Genomic DNA, 19,840 nt, shown 5'->3' on the forward strand with positions numbered 1-19,840 from the left:
AGAGTATGGAGAGGGGGGTGATCTGTGTTCATACAGAGTGTTTGCACGCGCGTCCCTCTTGCCACGCAATCCCCGTAGGCATCATCATCGTCTGAAGTAACACCGAAAGTTGGGCGAGTTGGTAAATCATCTTGAAAGAAACACACACAGCGCGCAAAAAAACAGGACGAAGAACGGAGGGATGTACAACACAAGCGCTTGTGTTGTACATCCCTCCGTTATTCGTCCTGTTTTTTTTGCGCGCTGTATGTGTTTCTTTCAAGATCATCATCGTCGTCGTCGTCACCTTCTCAATACCGTGCACGGAGGTTGGCATCACTACCTTGCTCCTTATCAGAGGCAGTAGTCCCGCTCGTCGTTATGCGAGCTCTCGTGCGCGCGGCCCAGGAGCATCTGCTTCGCATTGCGACTGCTCAGCGCATTTGCCGTCGTTTCTGGCGGCCACGCGGTGCATGCGCGAGTCCCAGCAGAGAGTTGCGTCACCGTGGCCTTTAGGTCCCGAAAAAGTTGCCGCCATGAGATTTGCGGAGAGGGCACAGTTGTCTCATGCAGTTGAATTAGTGCAACGCGCTGCATTGGTTCTACATTTATTACACCTCTTGATAAGAGAATTTAACTTAGAATATGGAATGTTATAAGAAATAATGCGTGTGGGTGTGTGAACGCGCGTACACACACGCACGCGCACGCACACGCAAACGGCTTGCACATATCTGGTGTGAGAGTCCTTCTGACTTGTTAAGAAAAACTGCGCGTAAAGGACGGGACTGAAAACAAGCCGACACGAGTCCTGTCCTTTACGCGCAGTTTTTAGATGCAACGCATCTCTTGCTCTGAGGCATGTCCCTCCTGCGTCGGCGTCGGCGGCGTCCGCACGCCACCTGCGCATGCGTGACTCTCCTCCGCTCTTCTCTCCGACAGCTGTGCGCAACACTCTCACTCCGTCTCATTATCATAAACAACAGCTGCGTGCGCGCGCTTCGCTCGCTTCGCTCCGCTCCTGTCGCGCAAGTGCGCGCATGCGCGACTCTCCTCCGCTGTCTGCTCTCCTTCAGGCGCTGTGAATATAAAGCGGGTAGCGCGCTGCGGCGGTTCAGTTAGCGCTCACTCTCGTTCGACTTCGCGTCACTTTGCTTGACGACTGCGTGCTTGACTTGATTCTTCCGATGAAGACGTGATGGAAGCGACAGTCCCTTCAGCGAGTGGACTGACGCAATCCAATACCAGCTTCAGTCCAAACGCTCCCCCCTGATGCGTCGCATCACATCAGGGTTCCCTCGCGAGAAGATGGGCGTAATTTTCCTCTTATTGAGGCAAACCAATTAGCCCAACAACATGCTATAATGAGTCCTTCTGACCTTCTATCGTTTTCACACTTTTCTCCTGTTCCAGGGGAATGTCCTTCGCAACATTTGCCTTTTTGGAGGGGATTCATTCGCCTTGACTATGACAATGGCGGCGATGGTGATTATGACTATGGGCTGTCCTGGCCTACCTACGAATGAACGGACAATTTTTTCCTTGGAGTCACGCTTACATCATATCTATAGAATATGATGTAGAAAATTCCTCGGGCACTTCAGTCTGCTTTCGTGGTTTGAAGGCAAATGCCTAGCAGTCATGATGATGATGATGATGATGTAGAAAATTCCTCGGGCACTTCAGTCTGCTTTCGTGGTTCGAAGGCAAATGCCTAGCAGTCATGATGACGATGATTATGATGATGATGATGATGATGATGATGATGTAGAAAATTCCTCGGGCACTTCAGTCTGCTTTCGTGGTTTGAAGGCGAAAGCCGAGCTTCTTTACAGCAACATCGTGTTTGCGTCCCTTTCTTTTTCTTCTGCGCCTTTTGAAGCGCGACAGGCAGACTGGCCGCACTTGACGCCGCAGCTTCTCCGCAGCCAGAGATTTCCTCCGTGCGCACCGAATCTACGAACGTGCCGCCAGTGCACCTTTCACGACACTACCATTAGGCTAATCATTCCCCCATTCTCGCAGGGTGCAGGGTTAGCGCTGTGGTTACCACGCTTGCCTCCTGCTCTTGCAACCATGGTTAAAATCCTACACGAACGTGATTTTTTCTTAACTGTTGCAGCCATTTTGCTACCATTTGTGTTGACTCTTACGGCGACTACGGTCGCTTTTCGCGATTGATGAGGCACCTAAGGCTTTCACCTCAAAATATCTGCGATGCCAAAATGAAACTCAAGATTTGCTGTGATGAAGAAATCAAGCAAAGGCATAAAAATAAGGAGTACTGCAGGGCGCAATGAAAGCGTATGACAACAGACAAGTACAATCTTAGTCAAAAGTTTCCAAACCGCAGCGAACATGCCACAAGCATACGCGCTAGGCTATCACGACGCTGCCATCAACAGTTCTCACAGACGCTCGCCGGTTGCGGGGATAAAGGAGAGTGAAAAGTGACATTGCTCTGCGAAAAGTAACATTACTGTCGCTTAATCGCTCTCGCACGCTTAAGAGCGATATTCCCTTCAAACCTCCTTATCTCCACAACCGGCGAGCATCTGCGAGCACCTTTGATGGCAGCTCGATAACGGAGCGCAGCCCTTCGGCCACGGTCGCTGCGTCCTGGGAACTTTTGACCAAGACGGCACGCTTCCGTTACACCCCAACTTACGACGCGAGCTACGTTTTGTGCCCACACGGGCTACTCGCACGCCATAACCTTTAACCCTAAAAAACTCGCCTCGCATTGGCATTGCACAATGCGGGCATGACGTAGGTCACTCACATTACTGGGTCATAACGTCAACTGGTCAGTTTACTTTGCTGGTCACCGTGATTGGCTATTTGTAAGCATCGCGGCGAAGCGAATGCACATGAGTGTATTGGGCTACGATACAGACGAAAGCTTCTAACGAAGGATTCGCCGAGCCCAAAGACAGAACCAGAATCATTTGAGCGGGCGCGCAGTTGCCTTTAAAGAGCAGGAAACAGAACAGAAGTGCCAATATCTACAACAGTCTCAGCAAGAACGAGGCAAATACCAATGCCCAGAGTAGTGACACAAAAAACGGCGATGGGAGTGTGGCAGTTTTTGCGGAATCTTGCATGCTGTAGGCTTTGATGAGCCCACAGCCTACGGGCTCGCCCATGTCACCAGTGGACTTGCTGTTGACGTCACCCTTGGTGCCGTAGTCGTCAGCGCGTCTGTAAATGACGCACGAGCGAGACACGACGCTTCTGTTGCCACTCAACCGGATTCTGGTGCTAGTGATGTGAACATCGGCGATGAGGTCGTCAGACGCGTCCACATTGCCGAGGTCGCCCAGGTGCGAGTTCTCTGACGTAGAGGAACCATGCTCTTTCCCGTCAGGGTTCAGGTGGGCGCCGACGGCGTCGCAGTTCTCCGTGATGTTACCAGATTCGTTAATGGTCAGTCCATGCTTGCCTGGCTCAAGCCCGTCGATGAGGCCCCGGATGATGACTAGGTCTCCACGCGCCACAAAGAGCAGAAGCCCCCGCACGTCCTTGCCCTGAATGTGGCAACTTGCTTTGAGAAGCTTTCCCGCCGTGTCGACGGGACGGACCGGTCGTGTCAGATGGCTAAGGGCAAGAACGAGCAGCCACAAGAACAGACCAATGGCCATCGCCATGGTGAGCGCTCTGCCGGATAGAGTTCTGCTTCAGACAATACCTGATAGCTCACGGGTCACGCGACAGTCAAGCCCAAAGCAGCACGTCGGTCCGCTGAAATATCGTCATCAGTGTTTACAGAGTTAGCGGACAGAGCAGCCCGGCATACGGCTATCCCGGCGTGCCGACTCAGTGTCCGTCCCTGGCGCAGTCCTGTAAGCGTCTCTGCCGTCACTGGGAGTCAGGAACCAGGAGCTGCCAGTTAAACTACCAGCAAAGAGAACCCTGGAGCAGTGGAAGGTCGGAATACGTCGAAAGGAAGCACGAGCTGATTATGAGGATGATGATTACTACACGCATGATGATGATGATGATGATGAACGGGCAAAGGCAAAGACAGCGCAAAAATGCCAGAAAACGAAACAAAATGGGAAAGGGAAGAGATAACATACCGAATAACAAAACAATGGTGCAAAACGCTCAAGTTAATGACGAACAGTTGTTTTATGGACTCGTGGATCACAAAGCGCCCAAAATGACAAAAGCAACAGGACGACGGTTAGTGCGATACTAAAGAATCGAAGAACAAATTCATTTGTTTTTATAGCCTAAAACGACCTTGCGACGAAACAGCCCCTCCGCGATATCAAATTACAACCTTATGACAGTCCGCCAAGAAACGTTATATTATTTCCAGGTCGCTGCAGAATGCGCAAAGCCACACGGAGTTTGGGAAACAAGGACGGCATTGGTGGCCTAAAAAGCAAGGCGCACACCTCAATGGGGTAAAAATTGAGGAGGCATGAATAAAATGCATATTCTTCACATGAACAAGTCATTTTTCATTCTTTTAGGCACGCCTGCTTTCCGGACGTGCGATAATAGCTTTTAAGTGCTGTCAAGAAAAAATGTCATCTCCGCGGTTTTTTTATAATTAATATCAAACAGCAAAAAATTAACATTTAGGCAACAACAAAAGAGCCGCATTTACTCATCAAAAACATTTTTTTTATTATCGCTCTTGCGAAGGCGGAAGTATCCTGACAGCATGCTCCGGATTACGCTGCGGTCTATTATGTAGTCCCGTTAGTACAGTCGATTCTCCTCAATTTAAATTCGTTTAATACAACATAATCCCTTCATTTCACCCAACTATAAGGCCCCTTAGTTTAGAGACGTATCTATTTCAACTGCGAGAAACTGAGTCGTCCGCTTAATTCATCCAAAATTTTGTGATCCAGCCGAGATAGATGGGAAGTTAACAGTAGTAAGAATCAGAAATGCACCTGTTGCTTGTTGTCTTTGGAGTAAGGGAGAAGCGTAGATACGTGAAAGATAATCTCGTGGCCCTCGTAGATGGTGTAGACGGAGTACTTTCCCGTCATGTCACCTGCAACAAAAGAGATATACACAAGAAGTATTAAACAAGCAGAAAGATTGCAACTATTAAGCAGCGAAAGTGATAAGATAACGCTCTTTCCGGCTAAATTAAGCCCAGTTCGCGTTCACATTCATTGGGCTCTAGCGTCCCGAAGCTTTTATGGTTATTATGACCCACCCAGAATTACCTAAATTGAACTCTGGAATAACAAAATTATTTTACCATATAAACATACTGCATTGGTATATAGTCCCTACGAACCTTGTAAGATGTCGTCAGAACCATAAACGTTGGCGCTGCGATAATTTTTGCTTCCGTGCTGCCCGCGTGAATACGTAACAGTTCGCGCTTCTCAAATAGCCTCAAGGTGCAGACGAATGAATCCCTTCAGCTCCTTCAGAGAAACTTTGTTGAAAAATAGGCACTGGATTAAATACACCTTCACGATTTCGCTAGTTGATTTTCAGTTCTTTTATTTCCCTTACTTCCTTGTTTTTTTCGTATTTGAGGTAATCGTGTGAGGGAAATTTTCGTTACTCAGTGTCGGTCGGGGTTTTTTGTTTTATATTTTTGATCAAAACCAAAGTTAACTCAGCAGGTCGAAAATCCAGCGTCTTGGACCACGAAATGGCCCACGGATGAAAAACTAAATTGCCGACGGATGGCACACAAGATGGCTAACGGCTCAGGGAACAAAATACAGATGAAATAACGCTCGGAGTGGCACCAAATTTCCCAGGGAAGCTCCTGTAAACAAGGTGAAGTACCAATTAAGTCTAAAAAAATAGGGCAAATTTGGGAACGGGAATCGAACCCTGGGCCTGCGGAATGGGGGACGAGCCCACATACGCAACACTATAGCACGGATACATGTGCGACTCAGGCCGACTAAAAGTGCCCATAGTGAATGCGCTGTGGCCTTCGACTGAGAAACGTGTGTTAGAGACGTGCACTCATGACTACGCGTGAGTAATTTGAGCGAGATAATTACTGAAATAGCAACTAGGCGACCGGCAAAGTGCGCTACCATTAAATATCTGCTTTGCATGATGACGCCGACGACGATGATGACGGTTTTTGTTGTTGTTAAATCTTTTATTCAAAAAGGGAAGGCCGGAGGCCTTGTGGGAGAGTTGGGAGGGGAGGATTCTTGGTTGAAGCGGGCTCATATGAGTTGGTGATCTTCGGGGGGCGGCATCAGTTTTTCACAGGACAATTGTAAGCATTGAATTGTCAATTCACTGCTGTAGGCCATCGCTATATAACTCGCGCTAGACCGCTCTTAGTGGCGAACCGTATGATAAGGTTAATGGTGTGTTCATCTAATGTGAGGGGATCGATATGGGTTGAGGGATCTGGGTTGGGGGAAGTGAAATTCCAGTATCGAGAGAATTTGGGGCATATCCAGACCAGGTGGTGCAAATCAGCCTTGACGGCTTGCTGACAGTATGGACATTTCGGGTTGATGTGGGGTAGTACCATTTGCGAATTGTTTCCGGTGAAACTGATGCATCTGTATAGAATTTGTTAATAAATATTTCTTGGGTTCTTGTAAGGAAAGGTCTGTTGGGAACGTGATCCCTTTGCGGAAGTTCTTTGAGTCGGAGTTTCTTTTCATGTTTGTACCGGTGTATGTGGATGGCGGGGGGTACGCTGGTACTTTCGGTCGTGTCCAAACATTAAGGAAGGTCTGAAGGCTGGGCGACGGCGGGGTCAGCGGAGGAGAGAAAAGAGCAAGCCTCCTGCACCGCTTGGTGGGCTGCCTGATTCCCTGGTGCCGCCAAATCATGGCCAGGAGTACAGTCTATGCGGACTTGAATGCCATACAGTTGTAGGGTCAAATTGTTTGCCGGATAATTTGGTTTACGGAAGGGTGCGTTGAAAATGGTCGTCGAAGTTCTTGAAATGCTTCGTAGCAGTCGGTTAATATTCTGATCTTTTTTGGTATAGGTTGTTGGTGGTCGTACATCAAGTAGTCAAGAGCATGGGTAATGGCGAGTAGTTCCGCTTCCGTGGGTGTGACAGTAATTTTGGAGTGTCGGGTTCCTATAATGGTTCGGTCATCTGGGGAGACCCAGGCAGTTCCAACATTTGGAGGTGCCAGGCTGGCATCAGAATAAATGTGGTGGTGGTGATGATGATTATGATGATGGCGATGATGATGATGATGGTTGTGGTGGTGGTGGTGGTGTTTAGTGGCTCAATTTCCTTTGAAGTAAAAAACGGAGACACCGACCACAAGAAACTGTTAAAAACTTTGAAAAACCGATTGTGTGAACCGATTGATTGTGAACAAGGCTTCCGTAGCGAAGCCGAAACGTCTTGTTTCTTGTTTTTTTTTAAGTTTTTAAATTTTTTAAAAGTTTCTTGTGTGGAGAATGTTGGTGTCTCCGTTTTTTACTTGACCATGTCTCCCGACCAGACGGGTTTCCGTCAAACCCTCGACTTCCTCAATTTGTAACAGGGCGGTGTTGCACAGTGACCTTAGCAGCGATTCCCTCCGAAAAAAAGAAAAATACGTAAAACGTTTGCCCTCTATTGTGTACTTCTGCGCTAGTCAAGAGTAATTTTGCTTAGATTACCTCCTGATTTGCTCTGATTTTTTTTCCCACCAACATTCTTTCACAAACCTCTACCGCTTTCCAATTCACTTCTCCATTATGCTTAAAGCCCGGGGATTGCGGGGGCTCGACACCTCCCTCGTTGAGGGCTTTCACTCCGTTACAATATGTGGCGTGCCTCCTGGTTCCCCGCCGCAAGCTACGCACAATTCGTCTTCCTGTACCTGCCCGCGTACACGCGCCGCTGTTGTACGCGAGCAACACGCCTGGGCTTCAAAAAGCAATGGACTCCTAGTATTATCAAAGAACTTTTCCCTCGTAATATCCCGCTTTCTGATTTTGTAGATATCTGAGGATTTCTTTGCTTGCATCCTTTTTTCGCAGTTCGTTGCCTCTGATTTTCTTCACTTTACTTTGGATCATTTCCCCTGCGCTTCCAGGTCATATTTTGTACTAAGCCTTCTGGTCCCTTTTCTCCACTACCTTTCCACGCTTTTCATGTAAAGACACCGTGGAACTCCGGCCCCCCCTCTCTGGTCATGAATGTGCCTGGTCATCAAGCCGTTCTTCAAAATATAGTTTGCTCTGCGGTTCTCCCACTTAAAAGGAGGCCCATCCCATGTCTCCGTGTACTGCCTCATTCGTTGTTTTACTGTGTTCTCCTAATGCCAATCGACCTACCGACCTCTGGTCCACTTCCAGCCCTGATTGAATCTCTGATCTGAAACACAGTACTGCGTTTGAAAAAGTGCGTGCCGACACCATACCCCCTTCCACACTCCCCTGACTACGTTATATTTGTTGTGTTCCCACAGTGCTTTCGGTTTCATGATGGAGTCTTTTCTTTTTCCTTTCATTCTCAAATGCTCATCGCGGCTTTTTAGATAGGCGTCACCTTCCTTAACCCATGTGTGCAGATATTTGTATTTCATTACATGCGGCATTGTTGCTTGTTGAACCGATACCGATTTACTGCAAGGGTCATCACTTAAAATCATAATTCCAACATTTCTGCGCTAAAATATAACTCTGGATGAGTGGCTCCTTCCCCGCACATAGCCGTGAGCTGTTGACGACCTTGTTCATTAACTGCTAGTTGTACTAAGTCGAACGAAAATATCAGTACCAGGCTGTATTGTCCCGCGTCCTGGCCGTTCCGGCAATAGCATAGATACAGACCTATTTTACTGCCCTCTAGCGCGGCATGCAACACTAGCGCCATCACGCGGCGTCCACTGAAACCTGTGGTCGTATCACACTGTCCCAACTGATAGCACGTAAGTAGTGAGAATGCGGAAAATTGAGCGAATCTGAATAAACTTTTTTCAAAAAGGGTGACATATGGCCTAAGTGAGGGAAAAGGTGGATGGGATAAGGGAATGTCTGCATGCGAAGGAAGAAAAACTGCGAAGGGAAAAGCATGGTGATGACAATAAAAGGCCACGTTCGACAATTAGGCACCGATGCTAGCACATTCACTGCATCATAAGTGTTGCTCAGGTGACTTCGCAATTTTTTTTTGTTTCCCGTGACTCGCGCATCCCCAAACTGTAAAATGGGGTTATTGCCAAAGAAAATGCAGCAAGATGCTCAGCGAAGGCAGTCCAAAGCAAGCGGGGCACACGGCTGGCTCTCACGCGCTCTTCTCGCGATCCACGCCGATGATGACCCCTGTCCGCTCCACTGGTTCCTCGTTTTCCTTTGTTGTTATTGTACGATGGCCAATCTCCTTGAGTATTACGAGATAGTTAATAAAGAACTATTGACCGGTGTTACCACGAGCGTAACTATGGACGGATGGCCATGTTCTGGCGGCTTCGGTGTACTTGTATCTCTTCCGCTCTACAATCAAACCCCGCGGCGAAGGGAGCCACCCTGGCGACTTAGGGGCACGCCACGAACACAGGGTCATAATAACGCTTGAGGCGTTGCACGAGGACTGTCTCGCAGCCTCGGCGAGGGAGGTCTGAAGACGTGGTTAGCGGCTCGACAACGTAATTGGCAAGCGACGTGCGTTTAACGACGCGGTATGGGCCGTGGTACTTGGATAGCAGCTTGGACCAAAGCCATACCAGGGAGTCGGGAGAAAAAGTCGCTTCTGGGCGGTCACCATCACGGAGATGTTTTTGGTGGGACTGGTCTTCAGAAGTGAAAGCGCAGGCAATCTGGCGGCATTCTTCGGCGTGGCTGCAGAGTCAAGAAATGGTCCTGAGCTCAGAAACATCTGGTCGATACGGGAGAATTGTGTCCAGAGGGCAGAATGGTTCACGACCGTAGAGGAGGAAAAAAAGAGAGAATCCCGTGGTGGACTCCGCCGCGGTGTTATATGCGTACGTCATAAAGGCAAGAATCGTGTCCCAGTTGGAGTGGTCGGAAGAGATGTACTTGGCGAGCATATCGCCAAGAGTGCGGTTAAACCTCTCCGTCAGCCCATTCGTCTGCGGGTGGTAGGCAGTGGTGGTGCGGTGAGCCACGTTGCATTCTTTCCTGTGACTCACGATGATTGCCAGATTTGGCAATCAATAGCCCAATTGACCGTCTTGGCCAACTTTCAGTTTCGTTGGGTTCTATTTTACAGCGGAGCTGATTATAGATTGGGTTGGGTTCCGTAAATTTTGGTGTCCGTCACCAAATCTGGGCATGCAAAAACTCGGCTGCCGAATGTGATGCAAAAGAGCGAGTCATTCGTGTACGTACGTTTCCTTGTTGTTGAAGCCTGAAGCGTTCCATAGCGAGAGGCGTTCGTGTGTGTGTGCGTGTGCGTGTGTGTGTGTTTGTTTGTGTGTGTGTGTGTTTTGTTTGTTTGTTTGTTTGTTTGTTTGTTTGTTTGTTTGTTTGTTTGTTTGTTTGTTTGTTTGTTTGTTTGTTTGTTTTGGCAGCGCATTTGCTTTACCTCGACAAGTTTCCACTCTTCATTGTGAATTTCCCTCCTGTTCTGTCGTTTTAATGGGGAGGCTGCGTATAGTCCGGACCCCGGGTACACCTAAAATTTCCAAGAGTGCTGCTGTCTCTGTTGAAAGGTGCCGTGCCTTGATTCCACAGTCAGAACGGATACGTTTACCCCCGATTCCAGACGTGTCTCCCGAGATTGAATGACGTCGAGGAAAGGCTAGACGCAGCATGACTTCCGTCAAGAGTTTGTGCCTTTGTTCAACATTCTGTGTCACCTCTCCTTCGCTGGTCATTCACCTTCACAGTGAGTAAAAGGTTACGGTAATTCTTTTCGGTTGTGTTTCTTTGTTTTTACAGAGATGTAGAGTCAAACTATAATAACGGATAAATGCCTTAACTTGCCAATTGCGCATTTTTCAGCAGATACGAAGCATTACACTGTTCGCGCCGTGGAAAATAATGCTTACGCATTAAAACCTAACTTGGCGTTTACTGTGCCAAATCGACACCTCGGTTAGAACCCGTAGGTGCTGGTATTTCAGTGCCAGCAAAATGTCGCGTGCGGGGGCTGCTGCGTTAGGCCGCCGACGCATGACCGGAATTTAAATCTGTGACCTTAGCCCGGGACAGCGTTGGTACGCTCTTCATTGAAGCAGCTGAGCGTGAACTTGATTTCGATATTTTAAACGAATATCGCAATACTGTTCTAATAAAGATAAATTCACCATCAGGAGAGATCAAGATAGTATTGTTTAAAAATACTTCAGGATTTTCTTCAATACATTTTAGGATATTTCAATATAGTTCAAGGTAGTTTCCCTTTCTCATTTTTTCTATTTTCATTTTACTACGGAAAGCTGGTATATAGAACTGGATAAGGAAAACTTGCACAACACCCATATAGCAGAAAATTCTGGACAATTACAAATCACCTTTCGTAAAACTAAAAACTAAAAAAAAGAAACATGTGATCTTATCATGACTCTGTCACGTATTACGCATTTTATAGTATTGGACGAAGGTAAACGAGCGTTTCGTGAATCAGGCTAAATGCAGAAGTTGTATAACGTGAAAAGTAAAACGGGTTACTGAAGAAAAAAACACCTAAAATCACGCTTCTTCCTCTGTAATATCAGAGCTTGCTGACGCCGCATGCTCCCCATTTTCCGCTTAGCGAAAAGTGATTGGCAGTGTAGGTTTCGGGGTTAATATACGGAACGAAAAAAAAAAAGCATTTTGTCCAAAGGCGAGCCGAAGCGACGAGAGAGACAGCAGCACACGAAGCACCCACCTTTGACGTCCAGGCCTCCCCGGTACTTGTCCCAGCCCTTGAGGCGCACCTTCTCGCCGAGCAGGTTGACGAACCGGTCGAACTCTCGGCTTCCCACCTCTGTCGGAAAACAGGCAAGCGAGCCGCTTCAGTGTTTCAGCGCACGCGGAACATCACGTCGCTTCGGTCAGGCCTGTAGCTCCGTGCAAACTACGCGCACGCGTCCACAACGGTCAAATAAAGGGCGCTTAATCAAAGTACTGGCACAATAAACCAAGAGATAAAGTTCTCGCTTACACACACTGGTATTACGTTAAAAAAGAAAACAAAAGAAACCCGGGGATCTAATGCGACAGCATTTATCCAGAAGCAAGGAGATGGCTGTCTGGGAAAGAAAATGAGTTGCAGTGCTCAAGCCATCGCGAGAAAATCAGCAATGCAAATGGGAAAGCTGCGGCGTTTCTAATCACCCGCCCGCGCTGGAGTTTAGGGGAGGAAGAGAGGGAGAGAGAGAGAGAGAGAGAGTCGCAGTCACCATTGCTGAACATCTCGTCGTCGGTGCTCTGTCCGGCCTCGGCGTACAGCACGCCGAATTTGAAATTCACAGATCCCTGCATTGAAAAAGAAAATAGGCGCCCCTAAGAGTCGTCCACTAGATCGCAGGCAGACAAAGTCGCCATCGCGAGCGTAACAAAGGGGAGTGAAGCATAAACGCTGGGTCGGCTCGAATAAGGAGGTGAGACGAGACACAGTATATTAGGGTCAATCATTCTTTGTGCATTACAAGCTCCACATGCATGCCTTTAGGGAGCAGTTAGTGGATATCATAGTTGGGTAGCCAAAAACAATCAGCGTAATCTAATCAAATGGATTGGTGCTCGGGGTGCATGATGACGTCAGAAAGTTTCTCGCGGACTGACCTGGAGCCCGTTATCGCATGCTGGCGTAATATTTTTGCATGACGGTGCACGCACCCATTTTGCCGACAATGGCAGGGATGCGTTAGCGCCGAAAAGGAATGATTCCGACGTCATCTCCGATTCCAATATCATCTCCTATTCCGATGTTACTGCGTGACTTTCAAAGGTGAAAACCATTCCTAGGACGGAACACCGTCTCATGAGACCATTATCCCTGTATTTGTCGCTTTAGAGGTGGAGAGCTTGGGCTCTCCGGGTGGTAGAGGAGGAAAACCCTAATCGTAAGCCAACTCGGCGGCTTCGAAGTGGCAACAAACACGTTCGAGGCATTTCTCGCTTGGAAGGTGTACGCTAACATGGCTGAAACGCCTGCGGAACAACGTCGTGCTATTGAAACAGTTCGCCTGACAAGTGTTCGCGCAGCGACGCGTCGTCGTTTCCGAAAGAGAACAAAATAACAGGGAGAGGTTTCTCGTTCCCTTCGGTATGCACGTTCTTTCGCGTTGCAACTGCACGCGTCGTTTGGGTTTGCGCTACTCTAACGGTTTCTCTGAGATCTTCTCCCATCCTTGGCGTTGATATTTTGAGCTTACTGTAACGATATCCCACAGCAGTCCCGTAAACAGGGGGCCCCCATGGGCTTCCGCCATTACGTAGGGGAGTAACAGGAGTAAAAGGGATGTATTTTTTTACTTTTTCGATTTGTGCATTCAAAATACCTAACAGACCACAATTGCAGTTCGACGCAGACAACTTTAGTATGGGCACCATGAACAGCAGCCATGACCTTTGCCCCAAGCAAAGAATGCGTGTCTGAACGCTTATGCCGATTTTCGAGAACATAGTAAAAAGGTGAAGGCGCAGACGTATACGTTCATAAAAAGAGACGTCCACATCTGTGCCTTCACCTTTGTTACAGTGTATCCAAACCACCTTGCCTAGAGCAACGCATATTCGCCGAATGCATTTCTTTTGAGAACCCCGGTACATTCGCGCTTTCTTGATTATTTCGAACGCACGGGTGGACAAGCCCTTTCATTCATCTTTGCAAAGGCACTCGAGCCGGTTCCGTCTGAATACGCCCAATACAAAAAAAAAATCCGCGGAAGAAATCATCCAGTGCAGTGAACCGTACACGGGAGGATCAAAAGTGAATACAATCCGGCACTGCACCATGCCGGTCCGATTTGGCAGCGACTTTGTTTTATTTTATATTTTAGCACTTTTATGTTTGTGTTCTCGTTTCCGCGTCGTTATTTATGTAGGATAAGGCGGGACTACTACATCTGAAATACAAAGAAATGAGCCCAAACCGTGCAGGCATTCTGGCAATTTCACTTGAAAAAAAAATCGTCAGAATTGCAACCCAGGACTTGTACTCTACAGATTCGTTTATAGCTGTCTATTGTGCGCCATGCGGAATAGAAACGTCATGCGATAACTCACTTCTTGTTCTTCCAGCAAGAGGAGATCCTGTAAAAAAATAAGAAAAGCATGATCAGTTAGCTCCCCTTTATTTTATTTTATTTATTTATACGCCCCACTATATGTTTCTACAAAGACAACAGCGACAACCAGCCACGTGAAAAATTTAACTATGCAGATCTGGGGATATCAAAGCACATAGGCGCATGCATTTCGAGGTCCTGTGCAGATATTTCATGTCCATAAAAACGCAGTTAAAATATTCAAGCGTTGCCAATGTTCATAACCACATAATTATGCAGGGTGGCCACAACTAAGTCGACAGTTTTTTTTTTTTAATTAGATGCTTATATTTACTTGAATACCACCTCCATAGTTAGACCTGCCCTTCAGGAGAGGAATTAACCAACCTCTTGGGCGGGTGAGGAGCATCGCTAGGCGGATGTGACGTCACGTTTGCTCGCAGCGTTCCCGCGCGGTATGTTTACATTTTTCCGAGTGCTGCCTACACGGCGTACGTGCCGTAGCGATCCAAGTAGTCGCGTTCGACTTATGCGATCAACGCAAGAATTCATAAACTGGCGATGGTTGTCGCCCTGTCAGTCGTCGTTCAACAGCTCCAGCGTCTTCTGGCACAACAGCTTTGCAGTTATCTGTTACCATCGGCCGGTTACCAGTTACCATCGGCCGACCAGGTGAGTGTTTTTTGACGGGTTTGCAATCAGTTCGCATATCTCCTACTGCAAAGCGTCCTTTCTGCTTGCGGCAGTTATATTAGCGACGTTTACGAAATTGTTAACGGCGCGTTCTCACCGTCTTGCATTATTGTTGCTGTTTATGCTGCTCTGTTCGCGTCTGTCGGCGATCGCAAGCTGTTGGCGGTTTGTTGCACGGCGCGGAAACCCGTCTCGCCCGTGGCGCTTCTTTGTCTCTTCTTCAATGTGGCGTCATTAGCATCGCTTGTTATCCTTGTGCTAACCTATCTTAATGTTGTAACGAAAATGAACTTGCTGTGCGATCTATACGTGAAGTTAGAGCGTGACAGAACGCTGTTGGCAAGGTTTTCGTGTGCGCGTGTGGTTCGTGACGGCGTTGTAACACGCTGCTTTGGCCTCTTGCACCTCTTTCCTGCATCTAGTACTCTTGCTTGCCAGGAGTGCCTGCCAAGGGATGGTTACTTCGTTATGTGTTTTCATATTTAATAGTGAACCACTCAGCGTTCTATAACTGATGCAAATGCAGGCGGAACGACCCCGATAACAACGCAGGGCAGGGGCAGTGCTTGTGTGGTCTTCTCTGTCGTTTGCCCTTCTTTTCAGTCGTCGTAGATTATTTACTGTTGCGTGAACGTTGTTTGATTCTTCACGTTTCATTTTTCTCTTGCAGCATCTCCTGACTGCAGTCACGGTGCCCCTAGCCTGCGTGCAACACTCATCCTGCCATTCTAGTGGGAACTGATGTTCGCAGGCCACTTGTCACGACCTAACGGGTTCCCGCCCTTGCCTGGCTTATAATTGATGGTATACTTCAGATACACTGCTGCGTTCTCTCTCTGCATACATTTAAAGCGAGTGTTTACACTAACACAGCAGTGGATAACCATGAAGACAGCAGCGTGTGTACTGGAAATGCCAGTGAAAACAAAACCAAACGATCTACAGATCTATGCCAGCTTGACCATTACAAATCTTTCAGCAAGTGTCAAAGCAATGGACAGCTGGGGATATCTCGTGCGCTAAATTGTGTTCTTCTTTCTGTTTGTTTTCTATTTGCTGGTATAAATTTACGAATTGATAGTATGAGTAAAGTAGACAGAGAACAAAGTGATTGCGTTGCTCTTAGAAATGCCTTACACGAAATAAAACTGCTTCCTGCGAGTTCGCAGCGGGGAAAAAAGGTTCCGTATAACAAATAATTTGGTGCACCCAAACCCATCTGTGATGAACATATGTCATGCATGGATTATTTAAGGGCATGTTATTAGCTCTGGCAAAACAAGAAAGTGAGCTCTTTCTTGTGCAGAAAACTAGTTTAGTTGTAATTTTGGCTCTTATCTGTCCAGTGTCAACAGGAATAGTAGCCTTGATGTGCGACTTTGCGGACACTTTCCTGTCACCTTCCTTCAATGTCACCACAGTGGTGGTGAAGACTCCTGGGCAGTCGAAATCGCATGATGACAGGCAGTTATATTCTACCACGAGAAGCACCCTCCACAAGCCATGAGGCCTTGGTCTTTTGGGGTAAAGCTCCCAAAACAGGGTGGTCTTGTCCCTGTTGGAATTGTCATGTTGATCATACTTTTCACCCACAGCTTTCCAGTTCATTTCACTTTTCTAACCCAATTCTAATGTTATTAGTGTAGGGAAATCTGGTGTCCAGCAGCTTGCGTTTCAAAGGGAATAGATGTAGCAACTACATCAAGCACTAGCTGATTCTGATGCTTAGTGGACTTTGCTGTGAGCCGCCCAAAGCACCACGAGGGGAAGCAGTGCTGGTCTTATATAGTGTACTACTTGGGAGCTGCAAAATTACAATGCACCTTTTATTACAATGCACCTTTTTTACCTCAATTTTTTATGCTGCAGTGGAAATCATGCGAATACATGTTTGTAAATGTCCATTCCACCAACAAATTCACGGCATGCCTTGACAGTAGGCGCAGTTTTATGCATCTAAATAATCACCTATACCCTTTTATCACAGGCCTGCAATTTGCACATGGTCGGATTTAAGCACCCTAAATGTGGCAAGTGTAACCGACCGTAACACACAATCTTGAAAACTCTACCTTATCAACGCGAAAGCAATAAGTGGCCCATTGACTAAGAAGCCACTATCCGCTGTACTAGCACAACAGCTCCTAAACCGGCCGGCAGTGCAAAGAGAGCAAAGAGTGGATTGAGTTCAAAACTTTGGGGAGAGTTCAAACCACATGGGAACCAAACCCAGGACATCCCTAGTGCAAGTCCAGCACCACATCCTTGACACCACTGTAGCTCAGTGGGTCTAGCTGACTAAAGGTGGACCCAGGGAGCGCATTATGACCTTAAACTGAAAAAAGTCCACAGGTACAAGCAACCCGACATACAATGAGTTTTGGCAATTCATTAGGCCAGCACATAGCCGTAACATCCCCACTCAGGTGAATTGGCCAGTCACGATGATAGCTGCTGTTAGAAGATCATGGGTGTTTTACCAATTTCCGTTTGTCTTAAAACAATGCTGCTTAAATTACACACTGGCCAACTGCACCTCATCGAGTATATTTTACGCTCCTAGCATTCTGCAGTAGCCTTGTTTAGTGTTAAAGAACTACGTATTTGATCACATGTGAAGACTGCGATTTCTGTTAGAGCATTTTGTGCTTTCAACCTGAATTGGTTGACGCTCGTCAATTCAACACTGGCTGCAAACTTTGATTGTGGTGTAATAAACATAAAACCTGGATAGAGTAAAAATACTGAAGAGTAAATTATGCTAGGCTTATACATTGCACAGCGTAGCTGTAAACATCAAAATTCAACTTTTTAGGTTTCACGAGGAAAAGCTCAGCATAACTTGGGCCAGCTATGAGGGGTAACTGCAGTGTAGGGCTATAGGTTAAGTCAGGCCACCTATAAATCTTTGACATGCTTCGAAATCTTGGCACACAGGCATTTTTTTTGTTCTACCTAAACCAATGCTTTGGACTTTGGCGAAATGTTTTGTACGGGTTAAACTGCACAATGCAATTGCAAATAAGAATTGAACAAACGTCTGTTGTGTCCATTCGAGAATCCAGTGCTTGCCTAATATCAAAAATTGCATCCAGCAATCGATTCAAGAAATGTACTTGTATGTCCAAGAGACAAGCTCAAATAAAAAGTTACCCTACTTCAACTGCATTCCTTGCATATTTATTTATTTGAAAATATTTAGCACGAAAACAACAGAATGGTACAAACACGCAGTGCTGTCACTTTCCGTGCTCTCTCTCTCGTGCTGTGTTGTTTTACCACAGTTTATTAATTTTAAAAATATGCCACATTTGCCATTTTAGTTGGTTTTATTTGTTTTGATGTTATGCTGTGTTGCCAACGAAACTTTGTAAATGTCTTCCTAAGAAAAAAATAAGAATACCTAGCATTTGTAAGTGTATGCTTCTTGATGGATAGCAACTCTCACTATTAGAAAGTGAAGCCAAGAAAACACCAAAGTCATCACAAACACTGAAGAATGTTTATTGACATGGCATCACATCACTTGCCGGACAAGCAACAAGGCACCATAATGCTGCTCACACAAGAGTGCGAAGCATGCTCCAGTGACTCTAGCTAAAACCACTTGATAAAAATACAAGCAGGCGCTTATCTGCCCCAAGGTGACCCTGAATGAAAATGTGACATGCGCAACACTGGAAATCAACAAAAGTTATTGGGTCAGGCATAAGTGAAAAGTGCGGGCAAAAGTCGAGGGCACTTTCATGTGTTGGATGACGAGACTGCTGGCACAAGACAGGAAGGATCGAAGGGTGCTAACTCAGTATTGTATGGTTACAAATACGTGCAGATTGCTACTCACTGGACCAAAAGTGCTTGAAGACCCTGATTTTAAAGCAAAACTTTCTATGTCTCACCAGTGGAATATGCCATGCCAAAAAGGCATTGCAGAAAAGCCAACTTTCTCTGACAATGATAATGATCGTGGGTAAAGAAGTGCAGAAAAAAAAACGCTTCCTGCAGTCAGAAACAAATCAGGACCCTTGCGGTGTGAAACCAACATCTATTCCGTGACACCATTGCAACATGGTCGAAGTAGTTTGAATCTGGATAGCGGTGCATCGAGATGCAAAATTAGACAAAAATGGTGCACCTCACATTCTAATGACAACGACAGTTTGAACGCGAAGCTTTCGTCGAGCAAAATCAAGTGGCGAAGTTTCAAAGCCACTGCGATCAAAAGTCCAAACAGCATGCAAGTAAGTGATAGCTCAAACAGGCAACGTCCAAGCTCAGATGACAATCAAGCAAGGAATCCCTCGCGAGAAAACTGAGTTAAACTGAAAGACAATTTCTCCTAGACACCCTTCCCACTAACTTACGACCAAATTCCTTAAATGATCTCTTGCGTCCCTCCTACCCACCTAATTTAGCGGAGGCAGTGTGGGACACACTCCTGCATTTCATATACCGACCCACTATTTTTCCCTTGCTATTTCCCACCCATACCCGTCGTGAACTTTAACTAATCGCTACTTCTAAGGGGGCCTGATGCACTAGCAAGAGGCCCCCGGGTGTTTTTTTTACATTTCAATAAACGTTAAAAAAAAAGCCATTATTGTCGCAAGACAAAAGCGTGCACGTTTTTTTTCCTTGCAATTAATTACAGCAACTAATGAACACATGACAGAACAAGTAACAGAGAGCAATGATGAAACTGACAACCACAGATTTGCACATAACTGTGGAGAGGAGCTCTCTGGATAGGAGACTGAGCAATAGAAGAGCACAGCAGCTGCGGCTGAACCTTCCCACGCAGCTGAACAGAGACGAAGAATACGGCAAATGGACAAAATTAAGGGTTGGGAGTCTTAGTAGGCACTGTACTTTCTTATCAACCAGGCGTGTGGCTGGATGGTATAGATGAACAGCAACGTGGGAGCTAGAGGACTGCTTGCTGGCGACACTACTACCACCCAGTAGTCTGTACTCCACAGTACACAGTAGGAGGAAACAAACTGGAAGTGGGACTGCGAATTGCCATGATGTTACAAATGAAAAAAGTGCTGCGTGGCTGTCACAAGTCA

At 46.7% G+C, this 19,840-nt stretch overlaps 1 protein-coding gene and 1 pseudogene across 2 annotated transcripts in view; both read right to left on the minus strand.

Moving 5' to 3' along the window:
- Positions 1 to 19,840, minus strand: part of LOC144150782 (GTPase-activating Rap/Ran-GAP domain-like protein 3) — a 751,818-nt gene that overhangs the window by 54,892 nt on the left and 677,086 nt on the right. For both annotated transcript variants that reach the window (XM_077682183.1, XM_077682182.1), the window contains exons 9-12: positions 14,077 to 14,103; positions 12,246 to 12,321; positions 11,732 to 11,830; positions 4,893 to 4,996 (exon numbers count right to left, since the gene is read on the minus strand). In XM_077682183.1, coding sequence (XP_077538309.1) covers positions 4,893 to 4,996; positions 11,732 to 11,830; positions 12,246 to 12,321; positions 14,077 to 14,103 — 306 coding nt within the window. The remainder of the gene's footprint in view (positions 1 to 4,892; positions 4,997 to 11,731; positions 11,831 to 12,245; positions 12,322 to 14,076; positions 14,104 to 19,840) is intronic.
- LOC144150832 (uncharacterized) lies at positions 258 to 4,875 on the minus strand (annotated as a pseudogene).

This window comes from Haemaphysalis longicornis, unplaced genomic scaffold, assembly GCF_048455015.1.
Source record: "Haemaphysalis longicornis isolate Haplotype H1 unplaced genomic scaffold, Haemaphysalis longicornis Haplotype H1 scaffold_1, whole genome shotgun sequence".
In the NCBI taxonomy this organism is placed as follows: domain Eukaryota; kingdom Metazoa; phylum Arthropoda; class Arachnida; order Ixodida; family Ixodidae; genus Haemaphysalis; species Haemaphysalis longicornis.